Genomic DNA, 25,532 nt, shown 5'->3' with positions numbered 1-25,532 from the left:
AGAGAGAGCACTCCAGGTGCAAGAAAGAAGGATTCCAAATCTGATATGTTTCAAGGGGAAAATATCCTCCCTTTGGAAAACATTTGTAGTAGTAATTCTCAAATGCAAGAAATGCATTTGTTCCCAAGGAAGAATTTTCTTCCAAAACATGTTGTGCCTGGAATAAATTTTATTTCTATCACCCCAAGTTTTTCGCCTCTTTTTTCAAAAGGAAAACCATACTAATGTTTTGGGGGAGTTTTTGTACTTTTAGTTATGCAAAATTGTCAATTTGCATGGAAAATCTTGGAAGTAATATTTTTTAAAATTTTTAAATTTATTTATACTGCACCTTTCCTGCAAGGAGATCAAAAGAGCATTCATGGATCTCCTCCTCCCCATTTTATCGAGGGACAATGACTGGCCCATCATCATTCAGTAAGCTTCATGGCCAAGTGAGATTTTAACCCGGGCTTCCCAGGTCCTAGTCCAACACTCTAACCCAGGCATCCCCAAACTTCGGCCCTCCAGATGTTTTGGACTACAATTCCCATCATCCCTGACCACTGGTCCTGTTAGCTAGGGATCATGGGAGTTGTAGGCCAAAACATTTGGAGGGCCGCAGTTTGGGGGTGCCTACTCTAACCAGTACACCACACTGGCTCTCCTGGTTTGCTTAACACCTAGCTTGATGAAGCATTCGGGTGAATGTGAAAGCTTGCTTGCTATCCTGTGGTAACTTGGAACCTTCAAATAAAAGTACTGCATGATGTTTGGGATTGTGGAGTTTATCTTATAGACCAGCACAGCTACCTTCCCTTTTCACTCTGTCTATAGAGACAGCAAGTTTATTAACAAGCCAGCTCATCGGCAGAAGATGAATTGTTGGCTATAGCTCTAAAAATGGAACCCCTTTTAGGCATTAACCAGAGCGGGTGTTCATGCAGATATTGGCACTACAATCCCAATCAAGAGTTCAGTAGTTTTCAATCCCTCTTCCTTGAGGGTTCATCAGATGTTTATTGAGGCTCCTAACTGAGAAGACTAGCAAAGGTGGCGAAACGTACACCCTCCCCCCCCCCAAAAAGATAGCCTACTTACAAATTACAAAACTTGTGCCACAATGTGCATCTGCAGGGCAGAGTTAAGACTGTCGTACAGGATGCAAAATGGTGGCCAGCTTGCTTCCTGCTGCCACTAACTTGCAGTGGAAGCAATGAAAACAAACCCCTAGGAACAAATAAAAAACCTGAAGGAATAAAGCAATTTTGCTAACTGTACCTTAGGCTGAATCAACTTTGGTTACCATAATTTCTGCATTCAGATAACCTTTGCATTTATGCTGGTTTACCTTTGGCTCTCCAGATGTTGCTGGACTGCAACTACCATCAGCATGACCAATGGCCAGGGGTGGTGGGAGTTGGGAGTCCAACAACTTCGGGGGGGGGGCACCAAGTTTTAGGCAGAACCAGGGCTGCAGATAGCGATGATGCTCTGTTCCTATGCCGCTGTTATCATTAATATGTCTCTGTGTCTCAGTACTCCTTTCTCACCAGAAGAGGGAGCCCAGAACCGCTTCCCGAGCTCTGAGACTGTTCAATGAGGTCTTTCAAGGATTCTCCAGGTGGAATGTAAGTCTCGTCTTGTTCAAGCCCAATGCTGTACCGAGGTCTGCTTTCTTGCCTTTTAAACCTGCAGTTGTGTATGAAAATAAACATAGGTTGACTCTGCACTGCTGGGTGGTCGCAACATCAGGCAAAAGTTGCTATTTGAGTCTGTTTAATTTCCCACTAGCGTTGCATATTTTTTTAAAAATCTCTAAAGCTTTTTGCGTTTCTCGTCTATTTTCAGCCACCTCGGTAACAAAGCAATACTTTCATCTCTGCGAATTTGTGCCCAGGCCATTGCAATTAGATGTACGGTAGCAAGAGATTTTTAAAAACACACACAAACACAAATCTTATTCAGTATCTCAATGCACACTGAAACTTTAAATACTGGGTGGCCCACCCACCCCCATGTCTTTTCCCCACAATCTGCCACTTTATAATATATAATATCAACTACCATAACCTTCCTCAACTTGGTGCCTTCCACATGTTTTGGACTACAGCTGGCACAGCACGGGTATATTGGCCGAGGCTGATGCGAGTTTTTTTGGGTGATGAAGCATAAAATTGTAGAGTTGGAAGGGGTCCAAAGGGTCATCTAGTCCAACCCACTGCAAGGCAAGAATATTTTGCCCAACATGGGCCTCAAACCCACAACCCTAAGATTTAAGAGTCTCGTGCTCTACTGACTTAGCTACCCAGGTGGACTACAGCTCAAGGGCATCAGGTTGAAGAAGGGTAAATTAGTAAGATGGGACAGACCAGCAGCAACAGTCCTTCCCAGTAAAGCCAGTATCAGCTGGTGGGAGCACACCTTGCTCCAGCAAAAGAACCTCCAGGAGTCCGCTTTAGGTTCCCAGTTGTTCCTTTGAATCCCCACCCTTACCTGCCCATCATCCTATATAATAAAGTCTCTGTGTCTCTGCATCCAGATTCCGTGTCTCTGCATCCAGATTCCGTGTGTCCCGTTTTCCGCGCTACTGAGCATGTGCCCCAGGGACACAGGGATTGGACGCAGAGACTGCACACACACACACACACACACACACACACACACACACACACACACACACACACACACACACAATAAGCAGTTAAAACTGAGGCCACCAGGTGGAAGGCAGGAGCAGGCAGCAAGGCCCCTAAGCAGGGCAGGCCCTCTCTCAATGTGCCCAAGGGCCTGAAGAGGAAGCCGGGACAACCAATAAATCGAGGCCCCGGCTTCTCCTCACTAACAGGCCCGAAATTGAGGCCCAAACAGCGCAAGCAACCGGGAGACCCCCGCTGGGCCGGAACGGCCAGGAAAGGCGCGGGGAGGCCACCGAATGCTCAGCGCCAACTGCGGGACCCTCAGAAAGCGCCGGGGTGGGCGCAAGCCCCCCCGGACAGCAAAGCTCCCTCCCGGACGCAGCAGGTGACTGAAAAACAGCCGCGGAGGCCAACAAAAGTAGCGGGAGCCCCCCCCCGAAAAACTGGGTGTACACCCCGGAGCAGCCGCCCGGGCCGCCCAGGAGCCAGAATTCGGCCACTGGGCCCTGGCAGCAGCAGCGCTATTGACGGGGGGAAATTAGGAACCAAACGGCAGGCGCAAAAAGCACGCGAAAACAGGGTGGGGAGGGATCCGCACTCCAAACACAAGCTTCGGAGGGGGTAAAGGAAGAAATACCCTCTGCACCCCCCAGCCGAGCCCGGGCTGTAAAGGTAAAAGGGGGGACTTTGGCTTGGGGTTTGGGAACGGGGGGGGGGGGGAATTAGGGATAAATTAAGGATCAAAGGGAGGGAGGAGGAACAATCAATTAGACAAGGAATAAAAGCCCCCCACGCGCCGCTGCCACCGAAAAAGGCCGAATGTTCTAGCACCCGTTTATTAAACGGGCTGAATGGCACTAGTCTGATATATCAGGTGTATGGTGAGTGGGCACTGCTTCTTGAGAATGCTCTGGAAGGCCAAATAGGAAAGCCTAGCTGGTTGTGTCCAGTCCACCCCTGGCCTACAGCCTCTAGCCCATGTGGTGTAGTGGATGAGTGTTGAACTAGGACCTGGGAAACAAAGGTTCAAATCCCCACTCCATCACTGGGTAACCTTGGGCCAGTCACTATCAGAGGCAGATTTAGGGCAGGGCGACCGGTGTTCTGCCGCACTGAGCACCAAGCCTAGGGGGTGCTGCAGGATGAGGTTGTGAATTGACCAATAAAAGGAGAAAAATCAAGGTCGGCCCCTGTCACCATCTCTCAGCCTAACCTACATCAACCTACATCCAAGGTACACCTACTTCGGCACCTTGGAGGAAAGAGGGGACATAAATGCACCAGGCATGTCCAAAGTCCGTTTCGGGGGCCTAATCCGGCCCACCAGTTGGTTTAATCTGACCCCTGTAGCAGTTTTATTTCCTGGGGTAAAATCCTAAAAAAAAAAACCCCTCAACAACTTCAACCCTAAAAAAAGCTCAACAAGTTTGGTTGGCTGTTTGGTCGGCCCTCACGGCCCTTCACTTCATCAAACCTGGCCCTCTTGGAAAAAAGTTTGGACACCAGTGCACAAACCAACCCACCAACCAACCAACCAACTTGGCACTGGCTAAGTTGGCTATCCTTGCTTTACTTGAAATACCACTCCAAGTTCATTTTCATTCACTTTTCTTTTCTGCATTACCTCTCACTGAGAACTCAGTCTGTGCTGAAGACACTATGCACTTCCATGACTTTTCCCTAACTGTTAAATTCTTCATTATATTTGAGCTTTAGCAAGACATAAAAGCCTCTCCAGGAACTATAGTGAAATACAGTGGAAGTTTAGTGCTCATTTCCATGCTATTTGCTTCTGGGGGGGGGGATCAATTTGCAAGTAATACGGAAACTAGTGCTAAACTTCCAGTATAGTTCCGAAAGCGGCTTTTACGTCATGTGGAAGCTCAAATATAATGTGGAAATTAACAGTTAGGGAAATTTCTTGGGAAATGAATAAACTGCCATATGAATGCGGCCTATGATAACAAAGCTCATTCGCACCACCAGTCCTCCCAGTAACATTTTTGTAATCTCAACATTACTAGGATACATAGGATTTTAAAAAGGAAATCTCCAAACCAACCACTACATCTGTGTAGATCAGAAGCGAAGCTCGAAATATGAATGGCAGAAAGAAACAGCTGCCAAAAAACAACAACCCATAAGCTTTTCTGGACCGTACCTGAGGTAACAGAATATGATGATAAGCACTAGGAGGACACTACAGATGGTCACCGAAATCAGTAAGGCCTTGTGATGGACATTTCCCGCTTCCAAACCTGAAACAAAACAAAAGCACTTTTAGCAGGTAGGTAATACAGTCATACCTCGGTTTAAGTATGCGTCGGTTTGAGTACTTTCAGTTTAAGTACTCCGCGGACCTGTATGGAACGGATTAATCCACTTTCCATTACTTTCAATGGGAAAGTTCACTTTAGGTTAAGTACGCTTCAGGTTAAATACAGACTTCTGGAACCAATTGTGTACTTAAACCGAGGTACCACTGAAACCTCATTTATCTCCCTTAAGCCACTTACACCCTCTCTCTCTCTCCCATGTGTTTTGAGGTGGCTTGCAAGCATGATAAAAACAAAGCTAAGGATATACAGTGTTTCTCCTAAAATAAGACGGTCCTCAAAAATAAGCCATGTCAGGCTTTTCATTAGTAGAATAAATATAAGACATCCCCCGAAAATAAGCCGGGGGGGAGCAGGTCTGGCAAGGAAAGGAAGGCATTTAAGCGCCTTCGGAAGAGCCAGCAAGAGGCAACAGCGCGCTTGCTGGCGATCTTCTTCTTTTCATGCCACTCGCAGTGGCTGTCTCCAGCGCCGCCACCGTGCTTTGGGGCTTGGCGCGCGCCCACAGCCACCTCCGCAGCCCCTGGGATTACCGTCGCTGCAGCCGCGCTCCTGGGCGCTCTCGGCACTTCCCCCACGGCCGCCTCACTGTGTTTTGCGGGGGTGGGAGCCGCTTCGGGGAGTGCAGCGCAGCGCGAAGAGCCTGGTGAGAGGCAGCTGCGGCTGCAGGTGAAGCCCGGGATCTGCGTGGGCGACTGGGGGCGAGCGCCCTGAGCGCTGCGGCGGTAGCGAAGAGGCGCCCGATCAGCCCGCTTCTCAGCTGATCGGGCGCCTCTTTGCCACTGCCGCAGCGCTCAGGGCGCTTGCCCCCAGTCGCCCACGCAGATCCCGGGCTTCATCTGCATCCGCAGCTGCCTCTCACCAGGCTCTTCGCGCTGCGCTGCGCTCCCCGAAGCGGCTCCCGTGCAGCTGCCTCTTGCCGGTTCCTCCGCTGCCGCTTCTCTCACAGCCGCCTCTGCGGCTGCTTCCTGCTCCGCCGACGCGTTTGGATCCTTGGATCACGGCATTTCTTCTGCTCCCCAGCAGCACGCAAATGGGAGGGCCGGAACCCCGCTGAGCTCCGCAGCTCCACAGTATTACGGTATTATTGTGCTTTGTTACAAGGGCAGCCTTGCCATTTTTATTTTCTGCTCCCCGGCTCTCAACGGGTCCCGCGCGGTGCGCTGCTGCCGGCTCTCAACAGGTCGGGGCTCGGCGCAGCATGCTGTTGCCAGCTCCCGCTCAAAAAAATAAGACATCCCCCGAAAATAAGCCGTGGTGTGTTTTTTTTGGAGGAAAAATAAATATAAGACGTGTCTTATTTTAGGAGAAACACGGTATTTTTCCATGTATAAGACGCCCCCATGTATAAGACACCCCCTTATTTTGGGGGACCCCAAATTAATAAAACACCCCCCAGCACTACCTGTGTATAAGACGAGCCCCAATTTTAAACCTAATTTTGTTCCTTTTAAAAAAAACTAGTCTTGCATACGGAAAAATACGGTATATTTAAAGATAAATGAAAATAAACAGCAATCATTCAATGGCAGAAACTCGGAAAGGGTCCAGCCTGGCCTGGAGTGGCTTGAAAGCTTGCTAACTGCCAGGAGAGGCCAGCACAGTGTGTGAGATGGCGAAGGTGCAGGTCAGAGCAGTGGCAAGGTCAAGGCTATGCAGGGACACCAGCAGGAGCCGCAGATTAGCACTGCTAGTGTGCCCACAAAGCTCTATGCTGCTCCAGTAAACAGTAGCAAAGCCACTGTCTGGAGGATGGCTCCCCTGCCACAGCGGACTGTGTATGCCAAACACAGATGGACAGGGGGACACACACACCCCAATTCCCGAAATTTGCCAGCATCCACTTATGTGGATCAAGGCACCAAGATATTCTAGGAAAGCAACCTTTTCTGCTAGGGGTGTGAATTTCTATATCCATAACACACTAACATATCCGACGTTGTGTCTGGTTACTTGGGATCAGAAGCAGGATCTATCTTCCAAGATAAGGATGAGCAGGGCATAAGCTGTGAGAACTCTATCCCGATTGATCTCTCCTGGAACAGGGGCTATTGCATTTCAGGTTTACCAGAGTGATGCAAAAGGGAAGTTCCATGGGGACTCTCAGCTTTCCACTATGCAATTTTATTTTATTTCCAAGCTCTGGTTTCTTCTTCTATTTTGGCCGCTGAACAGCGGTGTTTTCCTTCTCGCTTGCTCCTAATGCAAGAGGCTGGCAAACAATGTATCTCCTGTTAGCACCGGGCTCGGTGTTTTAACCTAACATTACCTGCTACTAGCGCATTAGTGGCGTAAACATTCAAGACACTGCCGTCACTTTTTGTAATCCCTTTTGTAAGGAGACACTGGCAAGCGGGAAAACACTAGCGTGCTGTATTCTCGCTAGGCCAGCAGATTTGTACCTGAGCCATCGCTACGAGTAAGGGGGACGGGAAACTGAGAATCCGCCAGGGAGATCACTTGTCGCTATGAAGGAAGAGGCTGCTACCGGGGGCAAGCCAGGCAGGGAAGCAAACACTCCGTTTTCATTGCTAATCAGGCCTATACTTTTGCACGCCATTTATCTCCAATGCACACGGCTTGTAATAGTTGTAAACATGCTCCAGTCTGTCTGCAAAGGGATAAGGAAAGCTTGAAGATGAGAGAAGGGTACCGCACAGCTGAGAATAGGGGTGGTTTGTGCCTGGCAACACAAACCTGATTTTCAGATCCGAGGTCAATAAGGCCTCGTCTGCACCATACACTTACAGCACTATTAGAACACTTTTGACAGTCCACACCATCTAGATCAGGCATCCCCAAACTGTAGCCCTCCAGATGTTTTGGCCTACAACTCCCATGATCCCTAGCTAAGAGGACCAGTGGTTGGGGAAGATGGGAATTGTAGTCCAAAACATCTGGAGGGCCGAAGTTTGGGGATGCCTGATCTAGAGGGCACGGCGTTGGTTAGCCCTGCTGTAGACTGTATGCATTGTATGTACACATATACTCAGCTTGGCCAGTCATACTTCTAATCACGCTAAGCAGCTGTAGAAAACTGGAGAGGGCTTGAGAAGGACTTGGGAGTGAATCCTTCCTTTTTTTTTTTACTTGCGAGATGTTGGTGGGGCAAGCCCCAGCAATAGGAATAGGAGCTTCCCTCTTGCAATTCCTATTCGACTTCCTGGTGTACTGCGAGCCCTTTGCTACATCTTCCCGCAGGTTCACAATGCACACAGGGCTGACCGCAGCAGCAGCAGCAGCAGCAGCAACCTGGGGCCAAGACTGTGGGATGCAGTACACATATCAAACCCCATCCTTTCCTCAGTCATCACTGCCCAGCTCATTCAATCACCAGCTATAGAGACTGCGAGCCAGACATGGTGGCACCAACACTTCTGCTTATAAGGGCGTTAAATCAGTAAAGACGGATCTCTCCTCTCATCTCCCTGCAGTCTGCCTTTTCATTGGGGTTTCCAGTAATATATTTTTTATTGTTTAAAATGGCAATGTTATATTGGGATCTGATTATTTTTCCTGCTTTCTTAATAAGCAGACTGCCTGCCCAGCACAGGGTCTTCTTGTACCCATCAGGATGTTTTTATTTTATTTGCTGGGCATGGAAGCTATTCAGAATAGTGAGCAGTGAGCGTAGCTGAATTGTTGTTGTGTGTTTATATTCCTTCCTGCATGCTAAGACTTTCCTTGCTCTCAGGACGGGTTAGCTTTAACTCCTCATTCTGAAATGTCCAAGTCCACAGAACTCCTTTGTTCCTTTCATTTTTTATTTTATTTTTTGAAAACTATCCTTTCCCTTTCTAGCACATTCAAGGCATAGAAAAGCACTCTTGGTGAACAATGTCCCCGCTTTTGCTGACATCACCTCTGTGCCTGGGTTAATTTGTAGTTCAACCACCTCTGACCTACAGCTGGAAGACCTCCTTAGACCTTAGCATCCCCTGAGATATGACCCTAGTCATACGACTCCTGAATCAGAAGCAACATCTATTCTGTTTTTCACATGCCCACAGAAAGACACTTGTGTTAGAAAATAGCTTTTGGTAAGGTAGTTTCCAAAATAAGGAAGAGGGTGACAATGAGATTTTCTTTGTATGTTCTCTTGGACAGTCGCCTGTCTTGAATTTATGCAGAAATGAGCCAAAACCACTACTGGCTTTTGTTAACATCAGTAGCAGTGCTGAAAGTATCCTCTTTATGGCAATTTGTCAACATTCCTTGAGAAATTGGGCATGTATTAATTTAAGTTACAATCCTAACCATTTCTGCTCCAACCAAGGGGGAAATTTGGTGTTTCTAGTTAGTTGCAGGTCCCTTCTGGATTCTATCCGGAGGAGCCAATCCCTTGGATGACACTTCTTCAAGGTCAAAGTAGAGCTCAGTTCTGGGAAATATTAATAGCCTAAAACAGCTTGACAAGCTGCTTTCCAGAGTTGTTTATCACCCAATTCCATATATTACAGGGCAGGAAAATGCTCAATAGGCGTAGTAGCAATTTCTTAAATATACTTTAACTGAGCACAGGCTGCTATTGCCTTAACTGTTGGCCACCTGGGTTCTCTACAAAAAAAGAGATGCTGATACTCTTGATCAGGTATAGGCAAGCCTGGCTCTCCAGATGTTTTGGAACTACAACTCCCATGATCACTGACCACTGGCCCTGTTAGCTAGAGATCATGGGAGTTGTAGTTCCAAAACATCTGGAGAGCCAAGGTTGCTTATGCCTGCTCTTGATGGTAGAGAATATACCTTCTGGGAAAAATATTCTGCACAGCTTCCAAAACTTTAATGGAGTTCTAATCAGAGCCCTAAATTTCAACACCTTGGAGTGTTTGGATAAACATTTTGCTACCAAATATCTTTAGGGCAGCTTCAACCAGTTGCCTTCCCTTATTGCAATAGAACTTTATCAATGCCTCTATGGTTTTATGCGCTTTGCCTCCATATGACACTTCCATCTCCTAAGCATTCCTATTGGTGCCAGAGGTCATGCTTCAATCTTGATAGATGTCATTTAATTGTTTAGCTACTGAATTTGATGGGGACTTAAGAAACCTCAGACCTACCCACATCTTTAGGTGATTCTATACCATCACCAACGTCTTTGGTGGAAGGTCCTAACTGCAGGGACCTACAGTTAAGTATTCCTGTCTCCACTAATCCGATCGGTGTACAGTGGTACCTCTACTTACGAATTTAATGTGTTCCAAACACACATTTGTAAGTTGAAAAAAATTGTAAGTTGAATCCCATAAGAATGCATTGGGAGAAAAAATTCGTAAGTAGAAGCAACCCTATCTAAAAATTCGTAAGTAGAAAAAATCCTATCTAAACCGCATCCAAGATGGCGGACGGAGCTCCATTCATAAGTAGAGTTATTCGTAAGTAGAGGTACCACTGTACCTGTTATAGCACTCGAACCAGAAACATCATTTTCCAACGCTGTCTGCTCAGAAGTAAGTCCCACTGAATTCAATGGGGATTACTCCCAGATAAGAGGGGTTAAAACTGCAGCCTTACTTAGCCCTCACATATGTCACTGTGCAGCCAAATCTGATTGGCTATGAAGCATCGTGACATCAACCCGTTTGCTGAATGATTCCTGATTGGGTAGATGATGAATACAGGTGAGCCAGAAGGGAGGAAGAAGCAGCATTGCTGGGGGCAGGGAGGCATGACTCTCAAAACAGTTCTAATGCAGCAACTTAAGCAACAAGAACTTAAGAGCCATGCTGGATCAAACCAAAGGCCTATCTAGTCCAGATGCATGTGGAAAGTTCAGATGCAGGGTATGAGGTCTGTAGCACTCTCCTGCTGTTGTTTTGCAGCAACTGGAATTCAGAGCCATACTTCCTCTGATCCTAGAGGTAGCATACAAAGGTCATGACAAATTGCCATTGATATCCTTATCTTCCATGGAGTCATCCAATCCCATTTTGAACCCACTGAAGTTGGTGGCCATCACCACATCTTTAAGATGAAAATTCTATGATTCAATTAATGTGTTGCTGCATGAAGAAGTACATTCTTAAGCCCTGAATCTTCCACCATTCATCTTCATTACATGGGCCCTGGCTTCTAGTTTTATGCAAGACAGAGAGAGTGTGAGAGAGAGAGAAACACCACACATTGCTATCTATCTATCTATCAAGTTAATGGGGAAAAGGCCCCAAATAGGATTTTTTAAGAGATAAAATTTTCACACAGTTGACAGTGTTTTCATGGGGAAATGTCTACTTCAAGGTTAAAAAAAAAGCTTCAATCAGAATTAGAAAATGGATTCTGCTTTGAGAAACTCAAATCCAAGCCCATTAACCGATAAAATAACTGGATAAAAACAAATATTGTCTTTTTAGGATGTATAATGGAATGATATTTTTTTTCTTGACTCTGAAGCATCAACAAATCTTTTTTCCATCGGAAACCCATCGTAGAAATGTTTTAGCTGGATGAGCAAGCAGTGCACCCAGAATGCTTACACTGCAAATGTTGCCACTGGCACCGAAAATGTCATCTGCAGTTTTTGTTTTCTAGAAAGAAAAGAAATATGCAGATTGGAAATTACAAGATTTGCCTCTTCCGTTACCTCCTTTTATCAGTGGTGGCAGCGTAGGGTGAAGATCTTTGTTACAGTAATCCTGATCTGTGCAGCATTCAATTAATCTTCTCGGTTGGGACAGTGGTGTGTCCTGTAACAGATAATAGTGATGAGCAACTTTGTCCACATCCAAAAGGCATTAGAAAAGCTGGAAGCTGTCAGATGTGAAAAACCATTCATGTGCTAACCCCTTGATGTGCTTTTAAAAAACCTAGATGACAATTCCTTTTAAACTATATAACAATCTAGACCTAGATACAGTTTAATAAATAGGTGTAGTTTTTGCCATTTCATTTTTCAATGGAGGGCAAAGCTTACATCTGGGTTCTCAATATTTAGAGAAAGCAATGGTACAGTACTTCTAGGCTCAGACAACTTCAGAATATAAGTGGGGGAAATACATTATTGAATGCCTACAGAAAAAGCCCTGCACAAGGAAAACGAGTATGTAAGGGACAATAGCTGTAGCCTCCTCCTCCTCTCTCTGCTAGCTTTCTATGTTCACAGAAGGTGTTGCTGTTGTTTTTCAAGTGAACAAGAATTCAAATATACTGTTTTTCACCTGAAATGGTACACGACTGTGTGGGTTTTCTGAACATGTAGAGTGCTTCTGAGCCTAATGCCGAAGGGGGCTTTACATGACGGGGGACAACATAGGTCTGTATCCAGTCCTGCAAACTACAGTATTAGCATCTAGAATACCCCCCTTCATTTTTCTTAGAGCAATCAGTATGCAGGAAGTTGTCACAGGGTGGCAATATGGGAACACAGAGGTAGGGACAAATGTCTTGATGACCTGAAAATTGTCTGACCTGGTACAATGGCAGCATTCTATGTCATGGAGAAAGGGGGCTGGGAGCAGGAAACTCCTGTATACAAACCAGCATGCAGTGTAAGGAGGGTGGATGCAAAGGCTAAATGAGTCAGGCTCACCCCGATTACATTTCATACTTCACCTTCATTTAAAGCATTAAGGCAGCAGTCCTGAATGAACATCTTACTAGGGAGTAAGCCTCTCTTAATACAGTGGGCTTACTTCTGAGTAAACATGCATACGGTTGTGCACTAAATATTGCACCTGAGCTCTTGAGGTGGGCATTTAAATAAGTAGCACAAAAACATTATGAGCCCATTCTTAAACACTGCATCTCAAAGCATCTCAAACACTGCATCACCATTGCTTGTGATAGGACTCTACTTCCAAGAAAGATGGTATCATCTTGCAAAATGAGGATTACTGCTGGGCTTTCTGATCTGTTGACTTGCTCTGGTGACTTCCGCTTGCCTGTGTTATGGACCACTGGGAAGACTTACAACGATATTCACAGCCTGACCTACATTCTTATCCCCTGGAGAAGGAAGGCAACAGACTATATATCTCCATTCCTAACTATCTGTAAGGTTAGGGTACCAGCACGGTGCCCTGCAGGTGCTTCACTGCAACTCCCATCATCAATGAGCACTAGCTGAGGCTGATGGAAGCTGCAGTCCAACAACATCTGAAGGGCACATTGGTTACCCCTGACCTAAGCTGACTCCCAGCTAAAACTATCAAAAGACCAAATCTAGTTCAGAATATATTCTTACCCGGCACTGGAAGTCAGAACCCTCTAACCCGATACAGCCTGTGGTGAAAGTCTGCCCTCCAGCGTCTTCATCTTCTACCATGGCAAAACAGAAGCCATCAGTACTGAATGTGGGGAAAGAAAAGAAACAAAATGTACTTGATCAGAAATTTATTATTATTATTAGCTTCCTGTATCTTGGTTGCAATTCAAAGGTTACCCTGCTATGAACATCATTGAAATGAAATCAGCCCAAGCTTTCTTAAGATTTAAATGGTGTGCTGCAAGGTACATGCTATAAAGAAAGCCATTATTTGTGGTCACCACTAACATTTCCTGAGACCTCTGGAATACTCAAGAGGACCTTGAGGGTATATGGATGTGTGGGTGTCACAGTCGGGGATTTTGGACGAGGCAGAAGCAGCAAGCAATACTTCTGCTATTTCTGTCTGCTCCAAAGCCCAGTACAACATGTGATCATTTGATGAAGTGCTATCAAAGGCCACTTTGATCAACTCCTTTGTGGAGAGGCTGCAGAATGAGAGAAGGAATGGCATGGCAGGTCCCTACATGTGCCAGAGGACCTGGGCAAAGGCATTTTCTTATTGCGATGACCTTTGGAGCAGGCAGAAGTTTTCTAGAGCATTACCGCTTCCTTTGGGACATCTGCCTGGCCCCATTGCTGGTTATTTTTAGATGGGAAGAAAATGTGTGTGATTTCCCCCCCAGAAACATTTTGCGGAGTAACATCTTTTAAACATATATTTCTGCTGCTATTGCTTTTGTCTCATTATGATGTCCTTTTGGTATTGTTGCAGTTCTCATGTTCTATTGTTTTTTATTTCTATTTTAAGTTGCCTTAAATATTTTACAGGGAACATATTTTGAGAATAAATATTAAGGAAATAAATGCACCTCGACCTGCTCCAAAATGCAGCCACACATCTTTCTTTCTCTCTATCTATCTCTGCAATTTAGAGGAGAGGAGAAGCAATCCCTTGTGTTCTTCATGTTGTGAGCAGCAAGATTTGTGGAGGTCTGATTATGCTAGGCATTTCAAGCATACATATTAATTACTGGGACACAGTGGCATATAAATCAATAAAATAAAATGTAGGTCCAGAATGGCTAATATTAAGGGCTTTCACACACTGCATTCAAGAGTATACTCTGTGCCCCTGTGGACATAGCTGTACAGATCAACAAGTGTAGACTCTTTACATATGTAGATACAGCTTTTACCTGTGGTCTCTGTAATATGTCAACAAACCTTTTCTGTGTTTTAATTGCTGTAACCCTTCCTGGTACCTTGGAGTAAAGGGCAGGCAATAAATTGTAGTAGTAATATTAGCAGCAGTACTAGTAATAATAACAATGCACCCACAAGGACAGTTGTATCCAAATCCTGTGCCATTTATTCCGAAGGAAATTCTATTAAGTCAAATTGAACAACCACCTGGAAAGGACAACCACCGGAACTGAACAACCACCCGGTGCATAGGATTGCAGTTTTAATGGGTGTGTTGATGATGATACATTACTGAAGGGTGGAAATATAAAGGTTAGTGCTTGGTTTTTTAAAAATAATGTCACCCCTAGCTACATTTTAGGGATGCCTGTTTTCTGAGTTTCCTCCTGAAAAGATTATCCTCCTTCTTCAAGGTAATACCATACTTCAGTTGCTGTTCTTGAGCCATAAAAATAAAGCATTCCTTGTGTTTACTACAATATTGGTAGTTTCTTAATCTTAAGCTTCCACATCTCCTCTTGCAGGAACGGCGACTAGGAGAGCAGCTGGCGCATTGAAAGCAGATGATGATGTTAAATTTTTGAATTATGGGGTGCGGGGGGAGAAGCATCTTATTGGTATGTTCACAGATGACGTTGCACTATTTGTTTCTGATCCTGAAACCTCATTACCTGCTGTTATGGACCAACTTGCTATATATGGCAAGATATCTGGGTTCACTGTTAACTTCATCAAATCTTAAGATCCATTCCGATACACACACCCCATCAAACCTACAATAGCATTGGCACAAGACAACTGGCCTGAAACTCTGTAAAACCAACTTTAAATACCAGGGAGTGAATATACCTAAGAATCTAAACCAGTGGGATAATACAAACTCAGACTAATCAAAAGTCCTTTACAGCTCCAGCTGCTGTTTTTATTTCTTTTCTGTACAACTACTAAGTTCTGTTTTGGGTATGTTTCGTCACTTGAAATTAAAAATCAAATTTTAAAACCCAGAAATGTGAAGCCAAAAATGGGAGAGAGGGGGGAGTCGGGGAAGTGGGAGAGCAGCTGGGGAAACCTCAATCAGCTACGTCCAAGGATGGGCAAAATCTCTGTATAACCAGATTCCCAAGACTGATACCTTAAATATTTGAATCCTGAAAACTTAAGCTACACACACACACCATACATTTAAAGCACATTTGTACCCACCAAAGAGGACTGTAGTTTGTTGTAAATAAATAAATAAATAATATATTATTTATACCCTGCCCATCTGGCTGGGTTTCCCCAGCCACTCTGAACAGCTTCCAACAACAGGTAGGTAGCCGTGTTGGTCTGAGTCGAAGCAAAATAAAAAAAATTCCTTCAGTAGCACCTTAAAGACCAACTAAGTTTTTATTTTGGTATGAGCTTTTGTGTGCATGCACACTTCTTCAGATACCAGGTAGCCGTGTTGGTCTGAGTCGAAGCAAAATAAAAAAATTCCTTCAGTAGCACCTTAAAGACCAACTAAGTTTTTATTTTGGTATGAGCTATCGTGTGCATGCACACTTCTTCAGATACCAAAATAAAAACTTAGTTGGTCTTTAAGGTGCTACTGAAGGAATTTTTTTATTTAGCTTCCAACAAAAGAGTAAAATACATTAAAACATCAATCATTAAAAACTTCCCTAAACAGGGCTGCCTTCCGATTTCTTCTAAACATCAGAGAGTTGTTAATTTCTTTGACATCTGATGGGAGGGTGTTCCACAGTTCTGTTAAGAGTGTTGGGAACTGTAGCTCCGTGAGATGTATACCATCATTCCCAGGATCCTTTTCTTTTTGGGGGGAGGTGTTTTTAAATGTATGGGTGTGTGTGTTTTGGTACAACTGACCTTTTCTGAAACATTAGCGATTTATGTAGCGCAAAGAAGTAGGCAGTTCCTAATTACTCCTACTGTGCTCTAATGCAATGTATTTGGGTAATTCGAGTAAGACAATTGTCCTTCTGGGTACCAACCATTATGACTTCATTGCTCAAGCTCAGGAAAAGAATGATAGGAAGCACTGCCAAGAAGAGACGGAAAGGCATCCATTAGGTTGGGATATTATATTATGTTACATTTTGTTTAATTGCATGGTACCATTCATCCATATCAACGAGCAAGGATAATTGAGGGATACAGCAAAAAACAATGGATAGCAATTAACTTCTTTTAAAAAACAATGAATGACACAATCAACTAATGGTTGCCAATGAAGTTTTGACAATGAGCTTCTCCAAGAGGAGAGAGATAAGGACTTTCACAATACAGTGGTGCCTTGGTTTAAGAACAGCACTGTTTACGAATGATTCGGTTTACGAACTCTGCAAAACCAGAAGTAGTGTCCAGGTTTGTGAACTTTACCTCGGTCTAAGAACAGAATCCGAACGGTAGAAGGGCATAGGCGGCGGGAGGCCTCATTAGGGAAAGTGTGCCTCGGTTTAAGAACGGACCTCCAGAACAGATAAAAGTTTGCAAACCGAGGCACCATTGTATCGGAAGAAGAAACAGGAGTAGGTAATCAGGTTTCACACAGATGCCCTAGACTACAATTTCGTCAGCTTCACCCATCATGGTCAATATTTAGGGGTGATGAGATCTATGCTGCAGAACACTTGAAGGGCACCAGACTGTCAGCCTCTGAAGCAGCGCAGAGAGGGGAACAAATGCTGGGCAGAAATCCACCAATGATAAACATCTCTGAACGGCAGTGATATTAATGCAGATAAAGTCAGGCAGGAACTTTGAATCATAGAACTGTAGAGTAGGAAGGGATCCTGTGAGTCATCTAGTCCAACCCCCTGCAATACAGGAATCTCAACTAAAGCACCCATGGCAGGTGGCCATCCAACCTCTGCTTAAAAACCTCTAGTGAAGGTGAGCCCACCACCTCTCGTGGGAGTCTGATCCACTGTCAAACAGCTCTTACTGACCAAAGGTTTTGCATAATGTTTAGTCGGAATCTCATTTCTTGTAACTTAAAGCCACTGACTTGGGTCCTACCCTCCGGAGCAGGAGAGAACAAACTTGCTCCATCTTCCTGACAGCCCTTGAGATATCTGACAATGGCTATCATATCTCCTCTCCACCTCATCTTTTCCAACGCACAGTCTTCACAGAAAAGCTCTATTCCGATGGTATGAGTGCCATGACAACTGGTAGATTCTTATCTGCTGCAGCCTTCATCTGCCTTCACAGCCACTGTAACATACTGCTTGTTATCTTCTGCACGTTCTGCTGTTGAGGACTTCTTGGATCATTCTTTGTCTAGCTTCTCCCCCTTGACCTTACCACGTTGGGTGACCCTATTGGGAGTACAAGACTTCTGGGAGCTTCGCTCACAAGGATCATAGGAACGTACAACAAGCCCACTCACCACGACAAGGTGATGATCCAGCGAGTGAGCTAGGATATGCAACCAGGATGAGACAGGAGGGGGTGAGGGATATGAGGTCATTCTCAAATCATGGTTTATAGGACTGTTATATCTAAACTGCCTGATCGTCAAATAAAAAAATGCCCACACTTTTTTTTAGCTTCAAGAGAGCAAGTGGGGAAGAGACAAAATATAAACATGTTACTTAAACCTCAACCCATATTTTGCATCATGTTCTATTACAGTGCAGCTTTGGGCTGAGATAATTAAGAAAGCAGAGGTTTGGTGTGTCATGTTTCTCAGCCGAGAGTGAATTTTTACAGCCAAGGAAAACACCTGAAAAAAATGTGGTTTGTAACGGAAATGCTGAGAGTCGTTGCTGACAAAGATGCTTTTAATTAAAGATTGCCCAGTCCAAGGAGCTGATCTTAATGCAGACCTTTACTAAATGTCAAAAGAAAAGGAAGTGGGCCAGCCACTTTGCAGCTGTTTAAGCAGATGTCTTTACTGGAGAAAGGCCCACTTTTTGTACAAGTCACAGCACCTTAATTACTAAATTTGGTCAAAGGACGCCTTTTCCCAGCCCAGATATTCAAACAGAATCTCAGGAGGAATTTCCCCTAACATACTTATACTAGCCATGATGGCTATGTCCAACTTCAAATTTCAGAGGCAGCATGCCTCTGAATATCAGTTACTGGGAATCTTGAATCATAGAGCTGGAAGGGTTCATGAGGATCATCTAGTCTAGCCCCCTGCAATTCAGGAATCTTTTGCCCAATGAGGGGTTCAAACCGACAAGTGATGTTACGCTAAGGTCCTGATTGCACTTTCTAATAGGAATCTGGTTGACAAGGAAGGACTAGATGGATGTTTGACCTGGTCAGACATGGGTCTTCTCATGTTCTCACTATTCACACATTCATGTAAATGAATTAGGATCTTTGGCCAGCCATTTTAATGGTTATTTTGTATTGTTTTATGGTGTTTTGAGTTTTATTGTGCTTCGATATACCATTGTGCACCATCTTAATATTTGATGTAAGGTGACAGTATATATTTTACAAATTTGCCCTCGAATGTTTGAACCAGCTCTCAGTTTCAAGTACTTATGAACCAATGCTGTAATTCAGAAATCCTCTACTCTACAATATTTTACACTACCTTAATTTGCAAAATACTTACAGATAGATATCAGGATGGAGAGAGTATGAATATTTCTTCTACACAGCTGTGCATTCAGGATATGAAGTTGATAGTTTGGATCTGGAATTACACATTCTTTAAACCAGGGGTGAGAAATGTGGTCCTTCAGATGTCGTTAGACTACAGCTTTCATCTTGGCTTGAGTTCAAGAGAGTTGAGAGTCCAACAACATCTGGATGGCCACAAGTTCCCCACTCTTACTTTCCACCATTCTTAAATTAGGTCTTATGGTTCAGTTTTCCTTGTTCCTTAGATGAAGAACCTTTCGTCAGACCAGGCACTTTTGACCTGACTATACCTCTTACATATTGATGTATCAGTAAATTCAATGTGTATAAGCTGGATGTGTATAAGATCTAACAAGGGAATCCTAACCACATCTACTCAGAAGTAAGTTCTATTGAACTCACTGGGGTCTTACTCCCAGGTAAGCAGGATCAGAACTGCAACCTAAACCACTCCCGCTCGTAGGTTATATTGTTGCTGTTGTTGTTTATAAACATAACATTCACATCCATTATTCAACCCACTTTCATGGTGGGCTTGCCCACACCTAATTGAGATTGCAAATCCATCAAGGAATGTAGACTGCTGAATGTCAGCTGCCAGTGATATCAGTTGGATATATACAACATCTCTTACAAACCTATACGATTCACATTTTGGGTGGGGGTAATGTCAGAGTAATCCAGCTGCTGAACCCATGAAACCAAGTAAGAATGTGCTAAGCGGCCAACATCTTTCTTCAGCTGTGTGGGCAACCACATTATATATTGAAGCCTATGGGCATTTAAGAAAGCACACTGAGTCAAAGGTTAGTTGCTCTGTATGCAAAAACAAAAAACCCTATCTGACTCAGTTCCTCTGCTTAACATAGCCTGTCCTTTTATCCCTGGTGGTTAATGTAGGTGCCAGTGAACTAATGTAGGTAGAGCCAGCTGACAAATTCACACCTGTTGCGGAACTTTTAGGCGTACCCGGTTTGGTTTTTTATCCTGGTGGAAAACTCCAAAGTGTTCAGGCTATGCTGGGGCTTACAAAACAGAAACAAAAAACAAAAACTTGGAGTGGGACACAAGGAAGGAGCCACAGGGTTATCCCTGTATGCTCAGGCTGCTGTTGAATGCCTCTAGCAGACACCTCCTTCCTCCCATGCTGGAGCCAACTTGAAGGAGAGAAGAGTGGATGGAGAGGAGAGGCAGGGATATCCCCACAAGCTCAGGCTATCACTGCCTGCCAGTAAGTGACAGACATTCCCATTGCCCAATGCTGGATCTTGCTTTTTTTTTAATAAAAGGGGGGGGCATCCCTGTACATTCAAGTTGCTGTTGCCTGCCAGCAAGGTTGAGCTGATAGCAGGTGCTTCCTTTGGCCCAGGGCAGAGTTTCCATGGATTTGGGGTGTGTGTGTAATTGTTGGGGGTGAGTGACGGAGGAAGGCAGGGAGAGAATTTGATGTTTTCTGTGTGCATGTGAGAGAAAGGGGGGGGTGTCTGTGAGGTCAATGTGCGGGAGAGGTGCCCTTAGATAGAGGGAGAGATCAATGTGTAGTCTCTCTAGGAAGAGACTAGGAGATACCTATTTATGTGTATGCTGAGTGCATGGATGCAAGAGGGAGTGTGGCTGACCACATTGTGGTACTAGGGAATACTCCATGCTGCTATTGTGTGTGCATGTGCAGAAATATTGTATGGTTGCCATAATCAAGGCCAACATGAGTTGGGGCAGGGGGCAAGCAGCAACAACTCTGCGCTCTCTCTCTCTCTCTCTCTCTCTCTCTCTCTCTTTGTGCTTTTATTTATTTATTTATTTATTTATTTATTTGATTTATATATTGTCCTTCATCACAAGATCTCAGGGCAAGTGCTATGCCACACCCCCGTGACAGAAATGTTGTGCTGTACCACGCATCCCACTGCGGCCGTTTTGCGATTGGTGCCCTTGCCATCGCTCCCAATTTTTAATTCTTTATAACTCAAAGTAATAAACCTCACCTATAAAACACCACTTACTATGTATTTTTAATTGTCAGCTTTTAAAAGTTTGCCACAAATTCAATTGGGAAGGGGGGCAAGGAAGAAGGGAGCGACGGGAGAGGCAATTTATAATTCATCAATATATGAGTGCCATTTTTACACAGAGACAGCACTGCACATACCTAAATAACTATTAAGATGTGTGGTGTATGTGGGGGGAGGACAAAGAGTGTGGCCAGCTCTCCAAAATAAGCAATGCCATGACTAAAACTATATATATTTCAGTTCTTTAAAGGTAGGGGCGGGGGGGGGGGGGTGGGGTTGTTGACATTGTGTGTTCTGACAACATCAAAGGTTTCTTATAGAAAGATGTTCATAAAAGCCTGGCAAATAAATGTCTATTTGGAGCTCCCCAGGTGCGAGACATATTCACAGAGACGGTTAAAGTTTCAAAAGGCTGAGGGGCTAACATAACCTTTACAAGCCTAGGTTTAGGGAACCCTTTCAAAAGGTTTCACCTCTCCTGGAGAAAGGTCCTTGTTAATCAATCAGTCTTCCAAACACCTGTGCACGTAGCCGCCACCTCCTTCAGATACCCTGACAGTATTTACATATCCTTTGTGGTGATGTAAGGTAACAAGGAAACCCAATACCGCAGCCTTGGAAAGCTACCAGAGCCCAGGTCATTCATACTGAGCCCAAAATACACACGCACACAAGAAACAAATCACCTTTCTTCTGATATTCAAGGTGCAAAGCAGCCATTTGGGGGACCAAATTACTAGCCAGCCACTTTGCGGCACTTGGAAAAGAGCCAGGCGTATTATGTAACCAAGTAAATATTTGCAGTTGGATAACTTTTAATGTTTGCACTCTTCAGAGTATTTATTCCCCAGACTCAGTACGAAGTAGCACAAAAGGAATAGGTAAGGTTACCACCTTATCTTACATGAGGGCTAGCAAGTGCTAGGAGATATAGGAAAAATCGGTGAATGCTTTTTTAAAGGCATTGGAAAGATGAGGTCAGAAATAAGTGATCCACAGTTTAAAGCACAATGGCGACCTAAATTTATCTGAACGTAGGAGTCTCGCCGTAGTGAATTCTGGACTGTATAGTTTGGAAATGAGCAGCTGATTTTTTAAACTCACAAATAAAAGCTTAGAATAGTGAAGACATAATTATAATGAATGGGACCATGTCAGGGCCTAAACAAAAACTGTCCCCAAGTTGTCATTTAGTGCAAGGAAGAAGTTGCCACTGCCCCCAATGGCATGTTCTGTCCCATGCCAAGTAGTGACATGGTGGGGGGTCATTAAGGCTATTGTACGGGAGGAAAAGGTTAACTCTTGTCCTCATGGGTCCAATTCTGAAGAGCCCCACAACTGTTATTTACAGGAAAACAACAACAGTGAACCATGCAACACCAATCTGCGCAACACCAAAAGGAACCGGTAGAAATGTAAGGTTAATAACGGGGGTGGGGGTGGGGGTGGGGTGGGGGTGGAAGGAAATATACATGGAATGCTGGTGCAGGAAACCCAGCTTTCATCACCTAGGACCTACGGAAATTGTCCAATCAAAGTTCTTAAGGCAAATTTTCTCTGTACCACCCTGTGTCCCAAATGCATCATTGCACCTAGAGGCTAGTCTTCCCTCGGTAGAATTACGGATCTGGCATAGGACACTTAACTATTGGCTTCACCTAAACTCAGCCCCCCTTCCCCCCCCCCTGGTCTGATATCCCTAGTGCTGCAAGATTGTCACAAGAACGCCTGGACTAGAATTCTCTATCAAAAACTTCACTCTTGTGGTTTAATCACTAGAACAGCTACTCGCTTTGGGAATTAGTAAAGCAAACAGGCTAATTTGTCAGCGCCTAAATGATACTGAGCGTCAGAACAACTTGGCCACAATAAGGAAATTTTGCCCATAGTATGATTATTTTCCACCTTCCCATTTCGACTCTCTTGGCACCCTATCTGCATAACATAGCAATTCTAAAATATAGACGTGCTTTTTCTCTCGCAAGATCGAATGTATTGCCCTCAGCTGTATTTGAGGGACGATTCCAACAGATTCCACACGAAAAACACTTATGTCCCTGTGGAAATGGCAGTACCGAATCGGTGGCGCATGCCCTTCTGGCTTGCACTCTTTACAAATACTTGAGGAATGAGATTATCACCCATCTTTTATTGTCCATTCCGGGTCGCTCAACCACTGCCACAGTGTCCTTTCTCTTGGCAGATCAAGATGAGCAGGTGACAGCAAAGGTTGCAAGGCTTTTAGCTGGGGGAATCAGAATAAGATCCACTATTTGATTCCAAACCCTAAAATGTATTTTATATAATTGACTTTTTATTTCTATTCTTTGTATATCGTATTGTTGTTTTATTGCTATAGCCGATGGCTGACGCAAATATAGATTCCTTCATTCATTCATCAGTTGGAGAGCTCAGTTGGTTAGTGTGGTGCAGGTTGCAGGTTTGATCCCCGTACGGGACAACTGCATATTCCTGCACTGCAGGGGGCTGGGCTGGATGACCCTCAGGGTCCCTTCCAACTCTATGATTCAATGAAAGCCCTCAGACCATAATATAGCCCATTGTCCTTCTTCCAACAGTGGCCAACTAGATACTTTTGGGAAGCCCACAAGTGGGGCATGCCATCAACAGCCCTTTTCCCCATGGTTTGTACACCAGAATCACATCGCTGATGCTTCCATTAGCTATCATGGCTAACAGAATTTTTAAGATCTCTCCTTCCTGGCTCTGTCTTTTAAAACCATCTAAGGAGTGCTCCCCAACCTTTTTATCGCCGTGGACCAGTCAACGTTTGGTAATTTTACTGCGGCCCGCTGAGGGGGGGGGGGACGTTGATTGTTTATATTTTATTTAGATTGTTTTGATTTAATAATTTTAATTTAATTGTATTTAATGTTCCTTGGGCGGCCCGGTACCAATTGATCCACGGACCGGTACCGGTCCATGGCCCGGGGGTTGATGACCACTGATCTAAGGCATCTTGGATGCCCCCCCCCCCGCAATCATGTGGCAACAGACTCTGCGGGTTAATCATTCCCACAACTCACCTGCAAGTGTTGTTTTTTGACTCTTCGGGGCAGTAGTGATGGCAATGGCAAAACAGCTTCTTCTGGGGAGGAGATGCTGCCGTGCCCCCACTATCTTCCTTCCTGGTTTCCATGTTCACCTTCCCGGAACTCCTCAAGGGTCTGCTGTCTAGAAAGTTTGCTGCAAAAGAAACAGAATGAAATAAAAGGTAAGTCGCTGGGGAGGAATGCCTGAGAGCGGTTTTCCGAAAGACTTTTAATGCTTTATCAGCAACTGTTTGCTTGATCATGTGTGGATAGGTACAAAGAAACATACCGGTAGGAAAGTCTCTTACACCAAATATGACCATTGACACTTCTTGCTCATTAGTGCCTACGCTGGCTAGCAGTGGTTTTCTAGGGCATCGCTGTTGTTGTTGTTGTTGTTGTTGTTGTTGTTGTTACTGCTATTCATTTTCATTCATTTATTATACTTCTATGCTGATTTCCATTCTGAAGGAAATCAGCCCTGAGTGCTCACTGGAAGGACAGATCGTGAAGCTGAGGCTCCAATACTTTGGCCACCTCATGAGAAGAGAAGAATCCTTGGAAAAGACCCTGATGCTGGGAAAGATGGAGGGCACAAGGAGAAGGGGACAGAGGACGAGATGGTTGGACAGTGTTCTCGAAGCTACGAACATGAGTTTGACCAAACTGCAGGAGGCAGTGCCTGGCGTGCTCTGGTCCATGGGGTCACGAAGAGTCGGACACGACTAAACAACAACAACATGCTGCTTTTCACTCACACGAATCACAAAGCGGCTCACAAACAAATAACAATAACAGAACATCACAATACGACATAAATCAAGCAGAATAATTGACAAATCAAAATTTCAAATCATCACTAAAACAACCACCTTCCATAAAGCACTATTAACAAAACAACTACAAAAATAAGCTGAACAGCACAAACAAAAGTGATATTGTTAAGATTTACAAAGCACTGCAGCACTCGTAACTCGCAAAACAATATTAACAACATTAACAAAACAGCAACTAAAAACAAACTAGGCCTCGTTGAAATTCACACACACACACTTCCCCCCACCCCTATGCAAAACCTTCCATTCATGCACCTACACATAATGTCTGTGTCAGTGACTTCTTTTTGAAGCTGCTAGGGCTTGGAATGTGGGGCAAGGCAGGTAGAAACAGCCACTGCCTGATGGGTCAGCACAATGTCTTATTCCCCTCACCTGTTATCATTCTCATTAATATTACTATTATACATATCCCACCTTTCTTCCCTGACAGGGACTCAATGAGGCTGACAGCTAAAATAGAAAAAGCTAAAAATATATATATGGGGGGAAAGTAACTTGTGCTGGTCTACAACTGCAATAAAGATTTGTTGTTGTTGGAGGAGGAAATTAATCATAAAAAACCTGCTAAACATCAACCCACCAGCCCTTTCTTTAAAAACTGTCATTTTAAAAAATCTGTTGGGACAAGTACCTGCTGGCAGAAAGAAGTACAGCAAG

The 25,532-nt window shown here is 44.3% G+C and overlaps 1 protein-coding gene across 2 annotated transcripts in view; it reads right to left on the bottom strand.

Moving 5' to 3' along the window:
• BMPR1B (bone morphogenetic protein receptor type 1B) overlaps nt 1-25,532 on the bottom strand; it is a 212,971-nt gene that overhangs the window by 11,264 nt on the left and 176,175 nt on the right. For both annotated transcript variants that reach the window (XM_035112925.2, XM_060278454.1), the window contains 5 exons: nt 24,031-24,190; nt 13,137-13,239; nt 11,538-11,640; nt 4,780-4,876; nt 1,533-1,671 (listed from right to left, as the gene is read on the bottom strand). In XM_035112925.2, the coding sequence (XP_034968816.1) occupies nt 1,533-1,671; nt 4,780-4,876; nt 11,538-11,640; nt 13,137-13,239; nt 24,031-24,190 (602 nt within the window). The remainder of the gene's footprint in view (nt 1-1,532; nt 1,672-4,779; nt 4,877-11,537; nt 11,641-13,136; nt 13,240-24,030; nt 24,191-25,532) is intronic.

Source organism: Zootoca vivipara, chromosome 9 (assembly GCF_963506605.1).
Source record: "Zootoca vivipara chromosome 9, rZooViv1.1, whole genome shotgun sequence".
NCBI lineage: Eukaryota > Metazoa > Chordata > Lepidosauria > Squamata > Lacertidae > Zootoca > Zootoca vivipara.
Note: the sequence above shows the minus strand (reverse complement) of the source record. Positions and strands in the feature narration are given on the sequence as shown.